This window comes from Aotus nancymaae, unplaced genomic scaffold (genome assembly GCF_030222135.1).
Source record: "Aotus nancymaae isolate 86718 unplaced genomic scaffold, 86718_ANA_hifiasm-v0.15.2.pri h1tg000108l, whole genome shotgun sequence".
In the NCBI taxonomy this organism is placed as follows: Eukaryota; Metazoa; Chordata; class Mammalia; order Primates; family Aotidae; genus Aotus; species Aotus nancymaae.
This window is the reverse complement of record NW_026988523.1, coordinates 21,545,250-21,565,867: the sequence shown is the minus strand read 5'-3', so window position 1 is coordinate 21,565,867 and position 20,618 is coordinate 21,545,250. Positions and strand designations below refer to the sequence as shown.

The window sequence follows — 20,618 nt, the reverse complement described above, 5'->3', positions numbered from 1 at the left end:
GCCACAAATGGAAGCCAGATGAATGATGACTATGTACTGAAGCAAGTTTACTGAAATACCATTAAAAGAAGCACACAGAAAAATTAAGTTGAACTTAAACTTTCTGCCCTATTTGCTTTAGCACAAATTATTTTAGTTATCTTCTTTCATCGAAGTTCTATTTTAAAGGGAACACAAAAGAAGATAATTATAAGGCATCCACATCCCCCAACTTCTATTAATTTGCTACTCACAAATGATGTGCTGTATTTATTTATTCTTAATTTTGTGTACTTATTTGTTCTTAATATTGACATATATGTTTTGGTAAAATGTGAAATAATTGTTTCATAATTAAAGTGTTGAATTTTGACATTTTTCAGATGAATTCAAGTTATTTATGAAAAGGCTACCTATGAATTATTTCCTCAACACATCTGCTATAATGCATTTGTGGACAATGGATTCTAATTTTCAGCGCCGTTATGAACAACTGGAGAACAGCATGAAACAACTTTTCCTAAAGGCACAGAAAATTGTACACAAGCTTTTTAGCCTTAGCAAGAGGTGTCATAAACAGCCCCTCATCAGCCTGCCAAGACAAAGGTAAGACATTTGTGGTGATGTAAGTGATTAAGTTTATTGTCGGGAGTGAGTTCTATTTATTTTTCTCAATGCAGGTGTGTTAATATACAAATCATGATCTAATTTTTATTATTAGAGATAATTTGAAAATAATATATAAAGTCTCAAATAATTGTAGTTATTTTTCAAAATAATAGTACAATGAGAAAAATATATACTAGCACTTCTTTCATTTTTTTCTTTTCTTATCAGAATCAAGAAATCATTTTAATTTATTGTGTGTTTAGCCAACTAATAATTACATTACAGTGAGCAGAAAAACACAAATCTCTATGGTTACATTGTGAGCCTAGGAATTAAACAGGATGAGAAAGTGAAATTCCTCAATATGTAATTTTCAAATAAAATAATTCAAGATGTATTTTCTATAACCAGTGTATGGAAAACCATAAACCTAATTCTGTTAAAAACTTCTGAAAATTACTATGAAAGCTTCTAAAATTTAATAGGAATGATGACAGACAATTAAATTATTTGTCTGAACTGGCTTGGGGAAGCAGCCTTTGAATTTCCTACTTTAGGATGTGCTGGCCAGTAAGTGTAATGAAAAGTTGTATTTATTTATTTGAGGTCAGTTTGAAAATGAAAAGCTATGGGAAAATGTATGACGGTATCACAAGAAATATACATTTGTACCATTATCTCTTACATAAAGTGCTTGAATTTTGACTTGATTCTTAAATCATTAAGATGAGAAATCTATAATTATAGATTTCTTTTGCTGAAAAAAAAAAAAACCTGAAGGTTAGTACATTATTTTAAACATCCATTTAAAGATAACACATTGGAATTTTTTTTTTTATAATTCATTGGTTTCTAGTATACAAAACAAAACAAAACTGTGCAACCATCATCACAATCTAAGGTGAGGTCATTTTCATTGCCTCGAAAAGAAATGGATTACCAATTAGCAGTAACTCCTCATAATCCCTCACCCAGTCCAAGGCTGTTTATCTCTATAGATTTGTCTAATCTGCTATTTGTCTCTATAGATTGGCCTATGCTGGGCATTTCTTGTAAACGGGATCATACAGTATATGGCCTTGTGTGACTCGCTTCTTTCCCTTAGCAGACTGCTTTCAGGTTCTTCCATGTTATAGCATCAGTAGTATGAGTATACCACGTATTGTTTATTTGTTCACACTTGATGGAAATTTGGGTTGTTCTAATTCTAAGCTATTATGAATAATGCTTCTGTGAACGTTCATGTACACTTTTTTATGTGGACATATTTTCAGTTTTCTTGGGTATATACCAAAGTAGAGAATTGCTGAGTCATCAGATAACTATATTTGACATTTTGAGAAGCTGCCAAACTGTTTTCCACAGTAGCTGCGCCATTCATATTTTCACGTCGTAAGTGACAGCTCCAACCCCTCCACGTTCTCACCACTTGTGATTTTGTATCATTTTGATTATAGCCATCGAAGTGGGTGTGAAATAGTATCTTTGGGTTTTGATTTAAATTTCCCTAATGACTAACAATTTTGAACATCTTTTCATGTGCTTTGAACATCCTTTCATGATCATCGTATATCTTTTATGGAAAAATGTCTATTCAAATCCTGTACAGATTTCAGTTTTTTTTTAAAGTTAGCATTGAGTTGTAAGAGAACTTTATATGTTCTGATTGCAAGTTCCTTATCAGTTGTATGATATACAAAAAATTCCTTCTATTCTTTAAGGTGTCTTTTTAGGTTCCAAGGCAGTCCTCTCTCTCCTCTCTCTTCTCTCTCGCTCTCTCTCTCTCTCTCTCTCTCTCTCTGTGGTCAGTTTAGCTAAAAGTTTTTCCATTTCATTTTTATTTTTTACTAACTTTAGTTTTCTTTATATTCCTTATAATTTTTTATTTTTTATTTCATTTTTCACACCAATTCTATCATTTATTTTTTCTTCTTTGCTGTGTATGTAATGTGATTTTTCTGGTTTCTTGTAATGAAAACTTAAGGTATTAGTTTGAGAATTTTCTCCTGCTAATAAAAATTCTTTTTAGTATTTCACTTTTATTTCAGATTCAGGTGGTAAATGTGCAAGTTTGTTTTATAGGTATATGCATGATGCTGAAGTTTGGGGTATGACTGATCCTATCACCCAGGTAATGAGCATAATACTCAGTAGTTTTGAAGGATTGGCCCCCTGACTTTCTGTCCACTCTAGTAGTCTCTAGTGTCCATTTCAGTATGTTTATGTCCATGAGTTAGTTCCTTTATTAGTCTGTTTTTATGCTACTGATAAAGACATATCCGAGACTGAGAAGAAAAAGAGGTTTAATGGACTTACAGTTCCACATGGCTGGCTGAGGCCTCACAATCATGGCAGAAGACAAGGAGGACAAAGTCACATCTTACATGAATGGCAGCAGGCAAAGACAGAGAACTTGTGCAGGGAAACCCGCATTTTTAAAACTATCAAATCTCATGAGTCTTATTCACTATCACAAGAACATCAAGGGAAAGACCTTCCCCCATGATTCAGTTACCTCACACAGGGTCCCTTCCACAACATGTGGTAATTCAAAACGAGGTTGGGCAGGAACACAGCCAAACCATATTGGTTCCCACTTTTAATAAGAACACGTAATAATTGGCTTTCTATTCTTGTGTTAACTCACTTAGAGTAATGGCCTCAGGCTGCATTCATATTACTGCAAAGGACATGATTTTATTTTTATATGGCTCTGTAGTATTCCATGGTATGTATGTACCACATTTTTTTTTTAAATCCAGTCCACCATTGTTGGAAACCTAGGTTGATTCCCTCTTATTGCTTTCACCTTTTTAAATACAGGCATTCCCATCAATAAAACTTCCACTAAGCACTGCTGTAAGTTATAATTTTATGTATCTCATAAGTTTTCTTATTTCCTTCACAAATAGGATATTTAATGTGTCTTTTTGTGTACTTGCAGGGAACATTCCATCACAGGGAAATGTGGCTGGGTGAAAATCTTGTTATTTGATTATAATAAACCTTATGCTTTATGTATGTAGACTAAAAGCAATTTGAAAACCATAAAATAGATTATTTTACCAAAAATCGAATATGCAAGGAGATGAGGTGAGTTAGGAAGCAAATTGGTGAGTCTGGTTATAAAGACATTTACTTTAGGGTTCTGTTTAACTAGTATATCTAGAGCTGGATATGTATGTCTGAAGCTCAGGGAAGATTTGGACAATCTCAGGGAATCTAGTCTCAGGGAATGGCTATCATTGGCTCACAGGAATCCATGAAATTTGAATCCAGCTGACCTGTGAACAACATGAGTTTGAGCTGCCTGGGTCCATTTACATGCAGACTTCTTCCAAACAAAAAGTTTTCAGACAACCTTTCCCATCAGCAGGTTCCTCATTATCAACCTGGTGAATAAACAATATAGTATTTATGGTATGCAAAACCCGTGCATAAGGAGGGCTGACTTTTTGTATTCTGTAGGGCTTACTGTGGGACTTGAGTTTGTGTGAATTTTTTTATATTGAGGATGGTGAATTCCTGAAACCAATCTTCCTGGGATACCAAGGGAAGACTGTATTATCAGAAAGTGCAGATATATGTGAGGGGTGAGTGAAGAAACAAATTGCAGTTGAGCAGAGAGTGGGGCAAAATAGATATAGAAGCCACATTAATTTATAGTAAAAATAAATAAAAGTTTACATACAAAAATGCTATAAAAGTGCAAGATTTGTTAGGAAAATGTGGGAAACTAAAACCCCAGTTCAAATTGGGAATGTGCAATATAAATAAGTAGAATAAAATAGAGATGTATTATTTGGAGCAAATTTCAACATAGTATAGATAAATCTTTGTTTTCCAAAACTTGTAACTTAAATAAATCAAATATTGCCACAGAGTATTTTTAACTTTTCTTTTTTTATTTAGCATAATTCCTAAGTTCGCTATTACTCACCACACACAAAAAAACAATGCAGACTTCTTGCTAGATAAATTTGCTTATTGAATTTGGATTTTTTCCATCACCATTTTTTATAGCCAATGTAATATTTTGTTTCTATTTCTCTTTTTTTCCATTTTAAAAGAATAATATGAAGTGACACTAGGAAAACAAAAAAATATGCACTGGAGTGTGGGCAGGTAGAATATGGTAGAGTGAAATACGGTCATTAGATACTTGAGTTACATTTTCAGAAATTTTTGAAGAGGAGGTAGATAAGCCATACCAGGAATTTGCTTTAATTACAAATTATATTTTTTTCTTGCCTTTATGGAATTGTTCTGTCCTTCCCTTGAACTTTTCTCACCCTAAGAATAGTCTTTCAATTTCTGATCTTCTAAAATCTTGAAAAATAAGGAAAAACAAACAAGACCTGCAAAGTGCATTTCCACCAATAAGATATTTTCACATTTCCTATATAATGACAGGTAGATTACAGTTACTCTGTATAATGTATAGTTCTTCCTTTTCAGCAAAGCTCTACATTCAGATTAATCTCACCACTTTTGCTCTGAGGAATTCATGTGACATCAAAATCATTTTTCTTACCTGAGTAAACTCTAAAGCCTGGGATAATTTGGTTTCCTTGAGGTAGTCAACTTTTGCTGCTATCCTAAAATTTTTCAGATATATAACAATGACTTGCCAATTTCATCACAAGATAGTAATTACAGCAATTGTATTGTCTGTTTCCACACTGCTATAAAGAACTACCTGAGACCCTGTAATTTATAAAGAAAAGAGGTTTAATTGACTCACAGCTCTGCATGGCTGGGGAGACTGCAGGAAACTTATAATCATGGAATAAGGCAAAGGGGAAGCAAGGCACATCTTACATGGCAGCTGGGGAGAGAAAGAGAATGAGAGCAAGGGGAGAAGTGCTATATTTTTAAGCCATCAGCTCTTGTGATAACTTACTCACAAGAACAGCACAGGGGAAACTGTCCCCATGATCAAATTACCTCCCACTAGGTCCCTCCATAATGTGGGGATTATAATTTGAGGTGAGATATGGGTAGGGACACAGAGCCAAATTATGTCAGCAATTATTGAAAATTATCAATGTATAATCCCTAAAACGTAACTCAGTTGTTCTTTGTTGTGCTGCCATTCTCAGAGCAGCAAGGATCCACAGAAATATTACGTTTAATGAAGTGCTGGTACAGGTTTAGCAACCAACTCTCTAGGAAAAAAGAAAGCTTTGATGGTCAATATTTAACAATTTTTGTGATATAAGTATTTCTACTGCAGTCAATGTCAATCTACCAGTGTGATGTCGCTGAACACAGAGTTGTGAATGGAAGTACACACTTAGATCTTCTGAGACAGGACACGCAGGCTGCAGCAAACAATAAATTAAAACAATTGAATATATTATTATTATGAAGTTGCTGATTTTTTATTAACAAGAGAAAGTGAGATGTAATGGAATATTTAAATACCACAGAGAAGAATGAGGTGGAGTCTACCTATTCATTATCTGAGAGCTATGTCATGTACTCCTATATATTCTCTTTAAATTTAGATATGAAAATTTTCCAAATGCTGACATATATCAATAGGCAATAACAAGAGAACTTATTTTTAATATCATCTTAGGACTCTTGAGAAAAGCCTTTACATTTTAGGAAGCTGTCAGTCTTCTAGTGGTAGATACAAGTTTTCCAAGTGTGTATTTTTCACTTGAATGCTATATTGTTATCATTGCCATTAAGTAAGTCAGTTGTTTTTCCAGAAGTGACAGCCTCATTTTTTTAAGTTTTGATAACAGATCCACCAGATATCCAAGTCTGAATAACCATCGTTTTTCTGTCAAATTCTGTCAAGTAAAAATGATTTGCCATAAAAAAGGTGGCTAGCGCAGCTTGTAACTAAAATAACTACACGTTATTTTCCTCAAATCAACTATTACAGTACTATATGCAGCATAAGTCCTTTATTTATGTATCTTGTTTTAACATACAGATTTATACTGAAGATTAAAGTGCAGTAAACTTTCTTTTAAATGCTTCAACGTGAACATTCTTTAAAACATTTCTTTTTGTTTTACAAGTATGTATCAATAAGGAATTTATGCCCACAGGACAGCAGTTTGGTGCCACTACTTTGATTTGTACTAAGCCTTCAGCAGTTTAGTCTCCATTGCTTTAGAACTGTCAGTACAAGTGTCAAAACAGTGCAAAAGAAAAATGTCTTATTATTTCTATGAAAATAGCTATGACTTTGTGCATTTTCTGATAGAATCTTGCCCTCTTTCCTCACCTTCCTCATACCTACACCCAGGGCTGTGTGGATCACTCTTTAGGATAGAGAATGCCTGAAATCAATGTCTTCTCCTCCTAAGTAGCTAATAGAAGACAAACACTTATCTTTCTTTACTAGTACATCCCTCAGTTTCATCTGAGCGCATACTGCATCACACCTGTAGACCTTCCTTGCACCTAAGATGGATACACGTATATAAATGGGAGGAATGCATGAAACTTCTAAATTTGGTCCTTAAATAAGAATATGCGTCATCTTTCTTCTCTTTTTCCCCTAGCTAAGATGACAATGTGATGGCTAGAACTAAAACTCATAACATGAAGAAACTTGTGAAGAACTTTAGAGCCTAGCCTCTTTGAGGTCACCATATAAGTCATGTATTTTTTATGTTCTGTTGTTATTTGAGAAGAATAAAATTCCATTTTGTCTAAGTTATTATTATTTGACTTATATTACTGCAGCCAAACTTGCATCCCCACAAAGAAAAATACCTTGTAGAATGGCCTCTAAATTATTTATTTTTTTTTTAACTTATTTTGTTGAGATAGTCTTACACTGTTGCTCAGGCTGGTGTGAGCATAGCTCATTGTGGCCTTGACCTCTTGAGCTCAAGCAATCCTCCCACCTCAGTCCCCTGAGTAGCTAAGACTACAGGCATGAGCCACCCCAGCTGACCCAAACTGTTTAATATTATGGAATATATGATTTAGTTAAAAATTGCATTTATATATTAATGTGAGGGATTTTTGCTGAAAGCAGTTTTATATGAAACTGTATGGAAAATTAGGAAATTAATTTTTTCTCACATTTACATGTTATAAAAGAATCTTTTATTATTTTATTATTTTTTGAGTTTCAGCCACTCCAGGATGACTCACAAGCACATGCTTGGTAATAATGAAGTAGCAAATTTACAAACCTGTATATTTATATATTAACTGTTGTTATTGAGAAATGTAAATATAAAGTACCCAGTGCTTAGGTAACTATTTTCCATTTCAAAAGCAGAAAACCCCTTTTCTTGTGTGTAGGTAGTTTCTAATATACTAATCAGTTTTCTGCAGATGTTTTTCATGTATTTCATACTCAAAGTAAGATTGGTCATAAAGATAATGGTCTAAATGCAAACAAAGGGTTGCTTTCAAAAGATTAGTTGTCTGAATTCTGATTCAAGGGAGCCAAGATTAGCTTTTTGAGGAGAACAGAAAAAGAAGAAAACAAATAGTGGGCGTGCCCCACTATTCTTGGCTGGGATAACTTCTAAAAAGTTTCAAAGTAGGTAAAAGTTGTCCTATCACTTATGCTACTATTTTCATCTAATTCTTAGCACAGCTTACATTTCAGCAACTGTGGCTTAGAAATATTTTAATATTTCTACTCTGACCTGCTCAGAAATCTTTTAATTATCTTTCTCTTTTTTAGATCTTAGATGGTCATTAGTTGAAATTAGTTTTTAAAACTAATTTATATGTATTATGTGTATGTATAAAAATTACTGGTACATTTAATTATACTATTTGTCAGCCATACCAGTCACTGATTTGGGGCATTCTAAGCAGAGCAAGACTATAATGATAAAATAATATGAAAGTCTGTAGAATTAGTGTTGTGCTTGCTTTTCTTCATCTTTTTCTCTTGGATGAAAGATTAGGACATAGACTTCAGTACCTCAACATTTTGTCCAGTGGACTTTTTCTGCAGCCCACGATGTACACAAGAAAGATGTCCAGACTCAACCCAATAAAGGCACTTTCTTTTATATAGCTAATTTTTATAAAACTAACAGAGTCAAAGGGTTTTCCCTTTTTGGGAGGGTTGGGGTAAGGAGAGATTCTCTGGACTTCTGTATGTATTTGTGCATGTATGTAATAGTTCAAAATGACTGTTCATCATCTCATTGTTTTGATAGAGAATTAGCATGTTGTTTTTTGAGCCATATTGATTTCAATTTTTACAACAATAAGAGAGTGTAAACTTTGAGTCTGTCTGAGAAGGTAATGCATAATTATTTGCCAGAGATTGGTATCTAGCACAAAAGCTACTAGAAAGCAACTAAAGTGTTGAGATAATGACTGCCGTGGTTAGTTAACAAAGAATATATTTAAAAAGAACAAAAATTTTCTATACTTATATATGAATTAATTTAAAAAGAATGTTACAAACAACCATCTAAAATAATGAATTTATCTAAGATAATATATTTTATCTAAAATAAATACATTTACACCTTTTTAAAAGGAAGTGATGTTAAACAAATTTGGAGACCCCTGAATACTACAGCTGTTTTTGGAAACCTACAACACATGTATACCAAATGCTCCATAAAATTTTACATTTAGGAAATCAACATGATTAGATTTATTTAAACAAGGAATTTTCAGAATAAATTTCTACTTCCTTAAATACCTGTTAACTTCCCCAAGTATATTCTTGGGGATCAGTGTCACATCATATTTTACCCAATTTTTGGATTGCAGGCTTTTCTTCAGTTGTAATATAGTAACTTCCATTACAGTAAAATATTTGAAAATTACTTTGAGCTGAAAATTATTTTAGAATACTCTTCTTTGCTCAACACTTTAGTTATCTTCTTCATACTGGAAAGCAATCATTAGCAAATAATTACTTCATTATCTACTTAGATGGACTCCGAGATTACACCATTACGTCCTTGTAAAATTCTAATTTAATAGGGCCAGCAAATAAAATACTGATTCATTAACTAGAACATATTGTTGTCAAATTTCTTTCGTATAACCTTCACCTCAGATTTTCATCTCAATTTTTATTTTGGCTGAGATAGAGAGTTGCTTTAAGTGAGACTCTTATTTTAATATGGATACATGAACTTACATCTAAGAGAAAAATAGTATGGAATGCAAACTGATAAACTGATTATTTGCTGATATAACATTAACTGTCAGTGGTTTGTAGATGAGCCACATAGTGTAAGTCCATGTAGATCCCAAGGTACTTATGTTTCTCCAGATCTTGTAATGTTTTTGACATTGAAATTGTTAGAATGGTTGTACTTTGTTTTTTAAATATAATAAAGTTAGGGCTGAATCTCTAATAGATCTCATCTATATTTGAATCACTTCTAGACAATTTTACTTAGGTTTTTGAAGAAGTGAATGCCTTTTAAACTGCCAAATAAATAGGAAACTGAACATCATTTTTTTCTTGAAACAAGTTTTGCTCTGTCACTCAGGCTGAAGTGCAGTGGCACAGTCTCTGCTCACTTCCACCTCCACCTCCTGGGTTCAAGCCAGTCTACCCCCTCAGCCATCAAAGTAGCTGGGATTACACGTGCACATCACATCTGGCTATTTTTTAAAATATTTTTGGTAGAGACGAGGTTTCTACTCTGATGTTGTGGTGGTTTTGTAATCCCAAAGCAGAATCCCATCTTGTGTATCAGAATTGTTTATCTTTATCTGTGACCTCCCCTCATAAACATTTCCCATTAAAATGTGGCCAAGGATAGACACCATATACTGGTGTCATCTGACTGAGATTAGAGTAGCATTTTAAAATCTCTTATTCTTTACAAAAATGTAATAGTGTATGCATAAAAGATGAATAACTCAAAGTGTTTTCTCAAAGTATGAGAATCATTTTTGTCAACTTTCATATAAATAATATTGGAAGCATCAATGCATATAAATGAAATTGTTTATTTCAAACTGTCATTAGGTAATTATGTAGATAAGATGTTTGTCCTAAACTTCCCATTCTAAATGGGAAGTTTAATAAATAATTAAATAATTATTAATCTTTATTAATTAATTGAATACTTATTTAATTAATCTTAATTAATTAATTAATCTTTATTAAATAAAGATTAATAAATAATCGAATGTTGTTAAACACTAAAAATCAGGTAAATCTTACAATTGATACCATTTCTGATCAAACTTGCTCAATTCAGTGGGGAAAATCTAATTTGAGTTGCTTTAATGATACATTTCATCTAATGCCTAATTTGGTAACACCATTTAGATGCAGTACACAACCTCTAATCTCAATAGTGTATGTTAGAATCTTCATGCAGAGGACAAATAAGTACATATAAATAATCTTCCTCGCCTCCTTTTAGCATCATTATACCATTATTTTTAATATGTATATGTGTATATATATATATGTATACACACACACGCACACACACACAGAGAGAGAGAGAAAGAAAGAGAGAGAGATATGCACATATATACCAAGTCATTAAAATGGCATATGACTGAAATCTGGAGTCTTTTCCTTGAGCATTAAATTAAGACACTTTTTTAAAAGTAAATATGGTTTTATAAATCAAGAGGGTAAAAACTAAATATAACCAGATGTGTACCAGCACAAGTCCCTAATACTGAAAAAAAAAAAAACAAAAACTGTGAAGCACTTCATTTTAGGCAGCCAACACAAGTTATAAAGTGAGTGAATGCATTTCAAAAATCAATACCAATTGAAATACAAATCTCCTGTCTCACAATCTAGATGCACTTTAGACAACAACAAATAGAACATCACAAAAGAACTCTGATGTGACAAAAGAACGCACAAGAAAATGAAGGTCAGTTTGCTGTGGTTGTTGTATTAAGCTCAGCAGGAAGAATTCATGTAGGCTTCTCAAAGGAAATACAAAAAATCAAGTCTCAGGTGACACTTTTTTTATTGAACTGAAACAAAATTAGCTCATACAAGCATGAAAGTTAGCTATAAACAAATATAAAAACAATAAACATTAGTAATAATATAGGGAAATTCTACCAATTCTCACACACACACACGTACTCAATATCCTAAGTGCACACTAACACACAGACACTGACACATGCATACACAAACACACATACTGCTTGAACTATATATTTAAAACATAAGTAGGGCAATACATGATTATGATCTAAATACATGATTTTTCTTTTATAACCTCATCTAAATTCCTATTGAACTAAACTGTCTCACTACCTGAAATTATTAAATTGTTCAATCAATATGAATAATATGGAGAGATATGTTTTGAAAGATAAACTGCAGAAAGTAAACAGGAATGAAGCTAAATCTGACCAAATCACAATTCATCACATGTAAGTGAAATACCTATCTAAGTAGCAGATAGAAGAGACATTCAATGGAATCCACCAATATCTCTTGATGAAGAACCACAGATATACCAAGTTATAAGAGATTATCCTGGAACTGACTCATTAATGACAACTTTCATTGTTAACTAGCTCTTAGGTAACATGTATTAAGTACAAACAGTGTGACAAACACTGTTCTAAATGCTTTACCATTTTTTCATTTTTAACGTGATACAATGTTATACAGTGGATAGTAGTTTTACTTCAAATTTATGTTTTATATGAGAGGAAAACAAAAGGACTTTCATATATATAAAGTGCCTTCAGATGTTATAATCTCTAAATAATTCTGAAAATATTGCTTATTAAACGATTTGATTAACAGAACAATCAACTCGAGAAGGTATATAAATTTTATTGACATGAATTATTATTAGATAGTAAATTTATGCCAAAGAAAAGATTGTCTTCTTTTACTTTGTTTATCTTTGCTTAGTAAGTTTTTCCAGTAGAATAAAACTTGAATGTACATAATTTGAAATTTAGCAAATATACAACATTGATATTTTAAATAAAATATGCTTAGTAGTTGTGGATGGCATGCGTGTTTATGTGGAGAGCCTCATAGAATAGTAATTTTTAAAAAAACTGAAAAATGTACTTAAGCAAAGATAGTTCCTAGATATAAAATAAATAAAAATGAATAGCCTACTAATAGGCAAACAAAACCTCTTAAGAAAATATAACAAAAAAGAAAACTACATCCACAAGGATATAAAAATATGTAATATAAGAAAATAAAGGAAATAAAAATTTTGTGGAAATTTATGGGAAATTTTGAATAAATAGCTTAATCATTTTCTGAATGGAAAAATAATTCTGTACATACATTTTTTATTAATATTTTCCACCAAATTAACATTATAAAGTAATATTAATTAAATATCAATTTAAGTCAACATTAATCAACATTTATTTGGGAAAACAAGTAATCAAATGTAGTAAATAATATTTTAAAGGAGGGCTAATTATAGTAGTCTAAGATTAGCAGATATTAAAATACGTTCTAAAGAAATAAAATAGTGTTCTAGAAGTGCTCTGGCTACACTGCTGAGTAGTAATTGAAAATTGCTTCACCTCTCTTTACTTTAGCTTCCTACCTGTAATGAATACCTTCCTTACAAAATTACTGTGAAAATGAATTTCTTTTAAATATGTAAAGTCTCGGAATTTACTAAAACTCAAAAATAATCTATTTGATGATGATGATGGTGATAATGATGGTGATGAAGATATAGTAATTAAATTAGTGTATATATGTATAATGACACAGTAATTGAAATAGGATGGAAAATACTACAAAGTCTAGAAATAAACTCAGGTATCTGCAGCAATCTGATTTATGAGGGTACCATTTAAATGGGCTACAAACTGTCAAGTAGAAGGTATACGAAGACATTCATTTTAAGCTTACATTAATTCCCTGATGTTAAAGTTTTAACAGAGTCGAGATTAGGTCATTTTCTTTTATCATAATCTAGTAAGGTTAAATATTTTAAGTGAAATTTTTTACTGTTTTTAAAAATTATTTCAATAGTTTTTGGGTATAGGTGGTTTCCGGTTACATGGACAAGTTCTTTATTGATGATTTCTGAGATTTTAGAGCATTCATCAGCTGAGCAGTGCACACTGTGTACACTGTACCCAGTGTGTGGTCTTTTATCCCTCACCCCCTCTCAACTTTCTCCCTCAAGTCCCCAAAGTCCATTATATCTTTTTTATGCCTTTAAGTCCTTATAGCTTAACTCTCACTTATAAGTGAGAACATATGGCATTTGGTTTTCCATTCCTGAGAGACTTCACTTAGAATAATGGCCTCCAGCTTTATCCAAGTTGCTGCAAAAAGACATTATTTTATTCCTTTTTATAGCTAAGTAGTATTGTGTGATATGTGTGCATAGATGTACGTGTGTGAATGTGTATATAATTACATTTTCTTTATTACTTATTGGTTGATGGGGAGTTAGGTTGGTTTCATATCTTTATAATTGCAATTTGTGCTACTATAGAAATGTGTATACATCTGTCTTTTTCATATAATGACTTATTTTCCTTTGGGTAGATACCCAGTAGTGAGAGTGGTGGATTGAATGGTAGGTCCACTTTTGGTTCTTTAAGGAATCTCCATACTGCTTTCCACAGTGGTTGTACTAATTTACACTTAAGTGAAATTTTTGACATGTAAATTTTAAAAATGAAATTCTTCTCTATTGGAAATTAAGAAACCCATTCCTATTTAATCCTTGGTTCAAAGAAAATTCAAAGGGAAATTTCAGACTCTAGAGATAGTAGTTCAAAAGAGAGCACTTCATAGTACTATGAGAACACAGTGAATTCTAGGTTCAAAATAAAACTCATAGTTATGAATGCCTTAATAAAGAAGAAAGAATAACAAATTAAAGTTTCATAGATAAATACAGTAAAGTTGCATGATACAAAAATCAAAATACAAAAAGTTCAAGTTACTGAGACCTTGTAACCATTTTTTTTTCATTGAACGAATAAACATTTAATGTCATGTATAGATACAGTACATACATCAGCATACACAATTTTATATATAGAGAGAGATTATAATTATATATAAAGTACATAGCCTGGAAATTATGAGTTAATGTTTTAGTGCAGTAAAAATAAATAAACAGGCAAATTACATATTATTTTAGAAGATTATTAGTGTTATGCCATCTGTATATCTGGAGAAGTGAATTACAGGCCGACTGATCAGCATGTTCAAATTCCTGAGGTGCAATGAGGCCTGGAGTGCTCCGGGAATAGTGAGAGCCCCTGTGGCTTCCCATGGAGTGTACAGTAATGGAAAATGTAGTCAGAGAGTTATTGTGGGTGACTGACAGATCGTAGGGGAAGGTGACAAAATACCCATTTTGAAAAGTATGAAGATGAGATATGTTCATAGGTAAGATTTTTCTAACTTTAGAAGGTTAAAAATATTGTTTGTATTTTTCCAGGCAACAAGAAACTAAGGGAGGCAAACTTTTATAAAAATGATATAACTTTAATCTCAAACATGATACAAAAGTGGAAACAAAAGATGAATATACTTAATGTTCTAATTGAAGTATTAAAATATAAAGTATCTTAATGGAAATAAAGTGACCACCTAGAGGAAAGGCTACAGCACAATGGGTTTCTGTAGGGTACATCCCAGATAAGACTACACAGTTGATGATGCCATTGTCCATTAATAAGATTCCAGGGCATCATGAATTCTCCTGCCCTAAATCTGGAGTCAGATACTCTCCCTGAACTCCACTTTGTTTTAGGGCAAGTCAGCAGTAAAAAGTTAAATATGAATGCATTTCAAAAAGACAATAATTGATACTGAAATTTCCTGGAATTTTCTCGGTACATTTTTATGTCTCCTATGCCTGTACACTATTTGGTATTTCTGTAGTCTCTCTTAAAGAATGTCGTACAACAAATAGGGAGAATTTTCCCCCTAATACTCTCCTATTCATTTTCATGGACACTAATACCCAAACAAGTCAACCAGATGTCATGCTTCTTGAAACTTTCAGATTACCAATCTGTTTAGGGACTCATAATTCTATATTTTGTACTCCAGTTAGCATTTGATAAAGGGATAGTACCTGGCCACCACCTTGAATCTGGCTAAAATCACTTAAAATACTCACGGCGTACCTCAGTACTGACATTCAGCTAGAGCCAGAAGATAGCAGCGTAAGAGCTGATACCATCCTTATATCGTAGGTGTTCATTCTGATGGGCTGATGTTCTTGTAGTGCTATTCATTAAATGTTTTTTAGATTCAGCCTTTACTCATCTATAAATATATATATTGCCTAGATAGAGGAATAACTCAGTATTAGGGGTGTTGCTTGTTGAAGTATCCCTCTCAGAACATTCTATTATTATTTCCATATCCACAAAGAGCTATTGTTCCTACAGGGATGCGAATGGTCCCTCAATGTCCCTTAGGAAAAGGCGCAGCTGTTTTCTGTTTTTAGGTGAAAGACTTGCTTGACCTTTGGTTAGTTCCACAGGTGAGCAGATTTAAAAACATTTTAATTTTTTTAATTTTAATTTTTGAATTGAAACCTTCTTACAAAACATCTTTATTTTAAAGAAGGAAAAGGGGTAGCTAGGCTTTCTTCTCCTATTTTCTTTCTTCAGATACCACAGAAAACTTAAGCCAAAATTCTAATGTCCGGAAAAGGAAAAATAAAAACTACGTACAGCCTTTCAGGAAATCTTTTTGCATAACAGTTCCCAGTCTCTCCTTTTATTTCAGATCTCTTTAGTGCAGAATGGTCATCTTTTTTTTTAACCTAAATAAAACATTGCTGGAACAAAAAATGAGCTTTTTGATAATTAGATTAAATTATCTCAGGAGTATTTCAATTCCATATTTTTAAATATTTCATTAGAAAGTTAAATTTTTTCAAGTATAAAAATATTTCTGAGAGGCTGTCCTCTGAACACTGTTAACATGAAGACAAATAGGGTGTCAAACACTTACAGAAAAGAAAAAAGAAAATTAAATTGTAAAAACTAAAGACAAAACGCCACTCAAATTACTATCCAAGATAACTATATCTGTGCACATGGCATTTTCTGTAAAAACAGAGATGAACATACACGTATTGAAATAGAATTACTTAAAAAAGTAGTATGAATCTTATCATTCCCAATGCCAATGAAAAAGCAAAAACCTTCCTTAACTCTTTTTAGCTCCAGCCATATCCAAATTCTTAGCAGTTTTTCAGTTTCCTACTAGACTGAGTCTTTCCGCATAGCTAATCATGAATAGTATCATTTCAGACGCTAATTGACCTTTCACATATCAGGTTCTATAAAATCCTTCTTCAATTATGTTGCTTGCTTTTATGAGCTGTTTGTTTTTCCCATTATTAGGTTAAAATAGTGATTTACATATTCTGAGGCAAGCAGTTTTTTTCTCAATCATGAATGTGGTTGAACAGAATCTGGATTGCCATTCATTTTCTTAATGATGTTCTTTGAAAAGGAGTTTTTCTCAATTTTAATAAAGTCTAATTTATCAATTATTTTCTTCTAAAGGTAGAGACTTTGAGTCCAAAGAAATCTTTGTCAATCACAAAATTAAACAGATTTTCTCCCACATTTTCTTCTGGAAAAAGGGTCTTTATGTTTTCTTTTCATATTTTCTTTTTGTTTTTTTAAACTTTTATTCATATTTTTGATAACTGATGTCTTCTTTGATCCTCATATTAACTCCTTGAGGTGTACAAATCAGGCTTTATTATTCTATTTTACATATAGGGAAAAAAATGAGGATTAAGGCTGGACGCATTGCCTCAGGGCCTGTGATCCCAGCACTTTGGTAGGCCACAGCGGGTGGATCACGAAGTCAGGAGTTCAAGACCAGCCTGATCAACATGGTGAAATCCTGCCTCCACTAAAAATACAAAAAATTACCTGGGTTGGTGGCACACGCCTATAATCCCAGCTACTCAGGAGGCTAAGGCAAGAGAATCACTTGAACCCAGGAGGCAGAGGTTGCAGTGAGCCGAGATCATGCCACTGCACTCTAACCTGGGCTACAGAGCAAAACTATGTCTCAAAATAAAAAAAAATTAATGAGGTTTAAAATATTAAGGGATACTCTAAAGGTTATACAGTTAGAAAATTAAAGATTATACAGTTAGAAAATTGTGATGTTAATTCTAGAATTGAGCCCTAGTCTAGTGCAATGTCTTCTCCACTACACTGCAGAAAAACATCTCCAAAAATGGAGTCTCAATCAAGAATATGGCTTTAAATGCCAGGCACAAAATTATCTTCATTACTGGAAAAATAACTAAAGAGTTACAGCAAGTTAGTATTGATGAAAAAAAGAAGCTCTTTTTTTACTAGCCAAAAAAATCTATAAAATATATTAATAGCTTAATGGCAAAATTTGCACGAGACACAAATCAATTGGCATTTGATATTTTCATTAGTAAAATAAATTAGGTACAGCTTGCAAGAGTATAACATTCAAATTAGAAAACCTATGAAAAACAGGCCTCATTTAAAGAAACATGGCATTAAAATGCTAAAGCCAAGGGATTCTTTCAAGAGTATTTATAAGAGAGTCAGTGTATAATTCTGCACCTGTTGTTAAGAGGACATACAACTGGTCAAGTTCCTATTTGAATTAGCATCAAAGATTTTAAAAACTAGCCTCTCTGTTTGTAAGTTTTCCCGCTCTTGTGAATAGAGATTTGTCTTTTGCGAGGGAGGAGTGGCAGACTATCATTCTCTGCAGGCAGCACCTGTTAAATTTGGCAAACTTGAGTGTCTTAAGCTGCTGACATGAATAGCTTTCCACTATGTGGTTAAAGAGGCCACCAGTACTTTCTGATGAATGAATCCATGGAATGCTAATTTTGGTATCCTCAAATTATGTGACTAGTTCAATGTTTATGTGCTGTTTTGAAATACAGTTCATCTCACTCAATTTGGAAACATATTCTACAGCTTTAATTTTAACATTTTGTTTCATAAAAAGTTTGTTTTGATGTTGAGCAATGTCAAAATTAATGTATTTTTCATCCTAAAATTTATGGTTTTAGTAAATATAATTAAACTGTTTGTATTAATATAAAGTTGACTTTTGTGCTTGCCATAAGATTAATAGTTAATAGTAGGTTTATATGCATAAATAAAATTCTGTGTGGCACATTTTTATACAGTGCGGTTAAGTAAACAGACATATCAGGTAAATTATGTTTTCATGGCAAATGAAGTCATTTAATAAACATATAATATATCACATGTAAGTGTAGATTTTGCATCTTATCTTTGTAAGAATCTTTATATTTAGACTGACAATACAAGTATATTTAAAAGAATAATCAAGATGGTTTCGAACATTAGTGAAAAGTGTTTTAGAGGTTCACTTCAACATGAACAATATTTGCAAGAAATAAAGTTTAAGTAGAGAAATGCTTATGGTAATGTTTAGCAAAATAAAAATACTCAAATAAGTGCAGTTTAGCTGTTCTTTTCCTAAAGTATTGTTAACTTATTTCCTCTATTTCCTATATATGTTTTCAAAACTCAGTTGAAATGTTATCTCCTTTCTTGAAAACTTTTCTTAACTCCTTTTCTATAACAAAGTTAGAAACTGTCTTTTGGAATTCAGTATTTCCCCATTGGGTCTTACTATATTTTTATCATATTTATTTGCTTATGTTTTCCTTTTCCAATAGAAAGCAAGACCTCAGAGACAAGGATTGTGGTTTACTCATGAGTTAGCCCCTTGACTTAACATAATGAATATCCAAAACATGTTTATGATAGATATAAAATCGGGCCTAAAAACATGAGAAGGGTAACACTAAATGTTGCCTGGAGAAAACCTTAACTGTGTAGATTTATGTCATATGCTTTATAGTCTCAAATCTGGCTTGACTAAACTCTTAAGTATCACTCAGCAATATATTCACATTTTTGCTCATTTCCTACAGTGACTTGAAAATGTTTATTACTTCCTTCAAGTTTCCCTAACCACCTTTCCTTCTAATGCCCTTTATGCATAAAAATTAATAAAATAATTCATAGTCAATATTATTTTGCAAGTCACACTCTCAAATGTCTGGCGACAAAGATCTTTTTTCTTTCTTTTTCTCTTCTTTCCTTTTCTTTCTTTCTTTTTTTTTGAGATGGAGTCTCTCTCTGTTGCTCAGGCTAGAGTGCAGTGGTGCAATCTTGACTCACTGCAACCTCCGCTTCCCGGATTCAAGCAATTCTCCTACCTTTGCCTCTGGGGTAGCTGGGATTACAGGTGCGTGCCACCACGCCCAGCTAACTTTTTTATTTTTAGTAGAGACAGGGTTTCGCCCTGTTGCCCAGGCTGGTCTCAAACACCTAGGCGCAAGCGATCCACCTGCCTCGGCCTTCCAAAGTGCTGGAATTAAGGCATGAGCCACCGCTCCCGGCCGATTTTTTTTTTTTTTCTGTGATACAACCTTCTAACAGTAACTCATCTATTTTACTTAATGCAGAAATGAAATCTAAGCCCTTTTAATTATTTTCCTTCTAAATGTAAAGTTCAACTCTGGTCTGTAATTTCACTGCATTCAGTTATAAAATCCCCTCTCACAGTTTTTTCTCTCCTCTCTTGGGTTGATTCGAAACCCAGCATGGATTTTCTAAGCCCCACCCTTATGGAACTCCAGTTTTATTTGCCTATCTCTGCTGACACCATTGAGATGTATATGATGGAGACTCAGGCCGTGAAGGCAACAAAACTACACAGGCCACTCAGGTCAGTGAGGTCCTTTGTCCTTTAATGGTCTGGACCCAAAGAAGGACTTGGCCATTCTGCCAGCCTTTCTGAGGCCCACCTATCTCTGTTCCTGGTATCTCTGCAAGGCTATACCCAGCCTCAGTTTTGCAACTCTACAGGTGGTCTGCAGGCTCCCTTTTGCCCTGATCCCCAAGTTTAACAGGATTCAATTATTTCTCTCCCGATCCCTGCTCACCACAAATGCTACCTATACCAAGGCTCAAAACAGAGGGCAAAGCACAAGGAGTAACATCTGAGCTCTTTGCGGTTTCCTACAGTTCTCTTGTCTGGAATGAGCTACAAAGTCATCTTCTCACTCATGCCTGCTTTCTGATATTTC

The 20,618-nt window shown here is 32.9% G+C and overlaps 1 protein-coding gene across 4 annotated transcripts in view; it reads left to right on the top strand.

Moving 5' to 3' along the window:
- BRINP3 (BMP/retinoic acid inducible neural specific 3) overlaps positions 1-20,618 on the top strand; it is a 523,484-nt gene that overhangs the window by 454,708 nt on the left and 48,158 nt on the right. For all 4 annotated transcript variants that reach the window (XM_012444698.2, XM_064370415.1, XM_012444699.2 and 1 more), the window contains one exon: positions 363-585. In XM_012444698.2, coding sequence (XP_012300121.1) covers positions 363-585 — 223 coding nt within the window. The remainder of the gene's footprint in view (positions 1-362; positions 586-20,618) is intronic.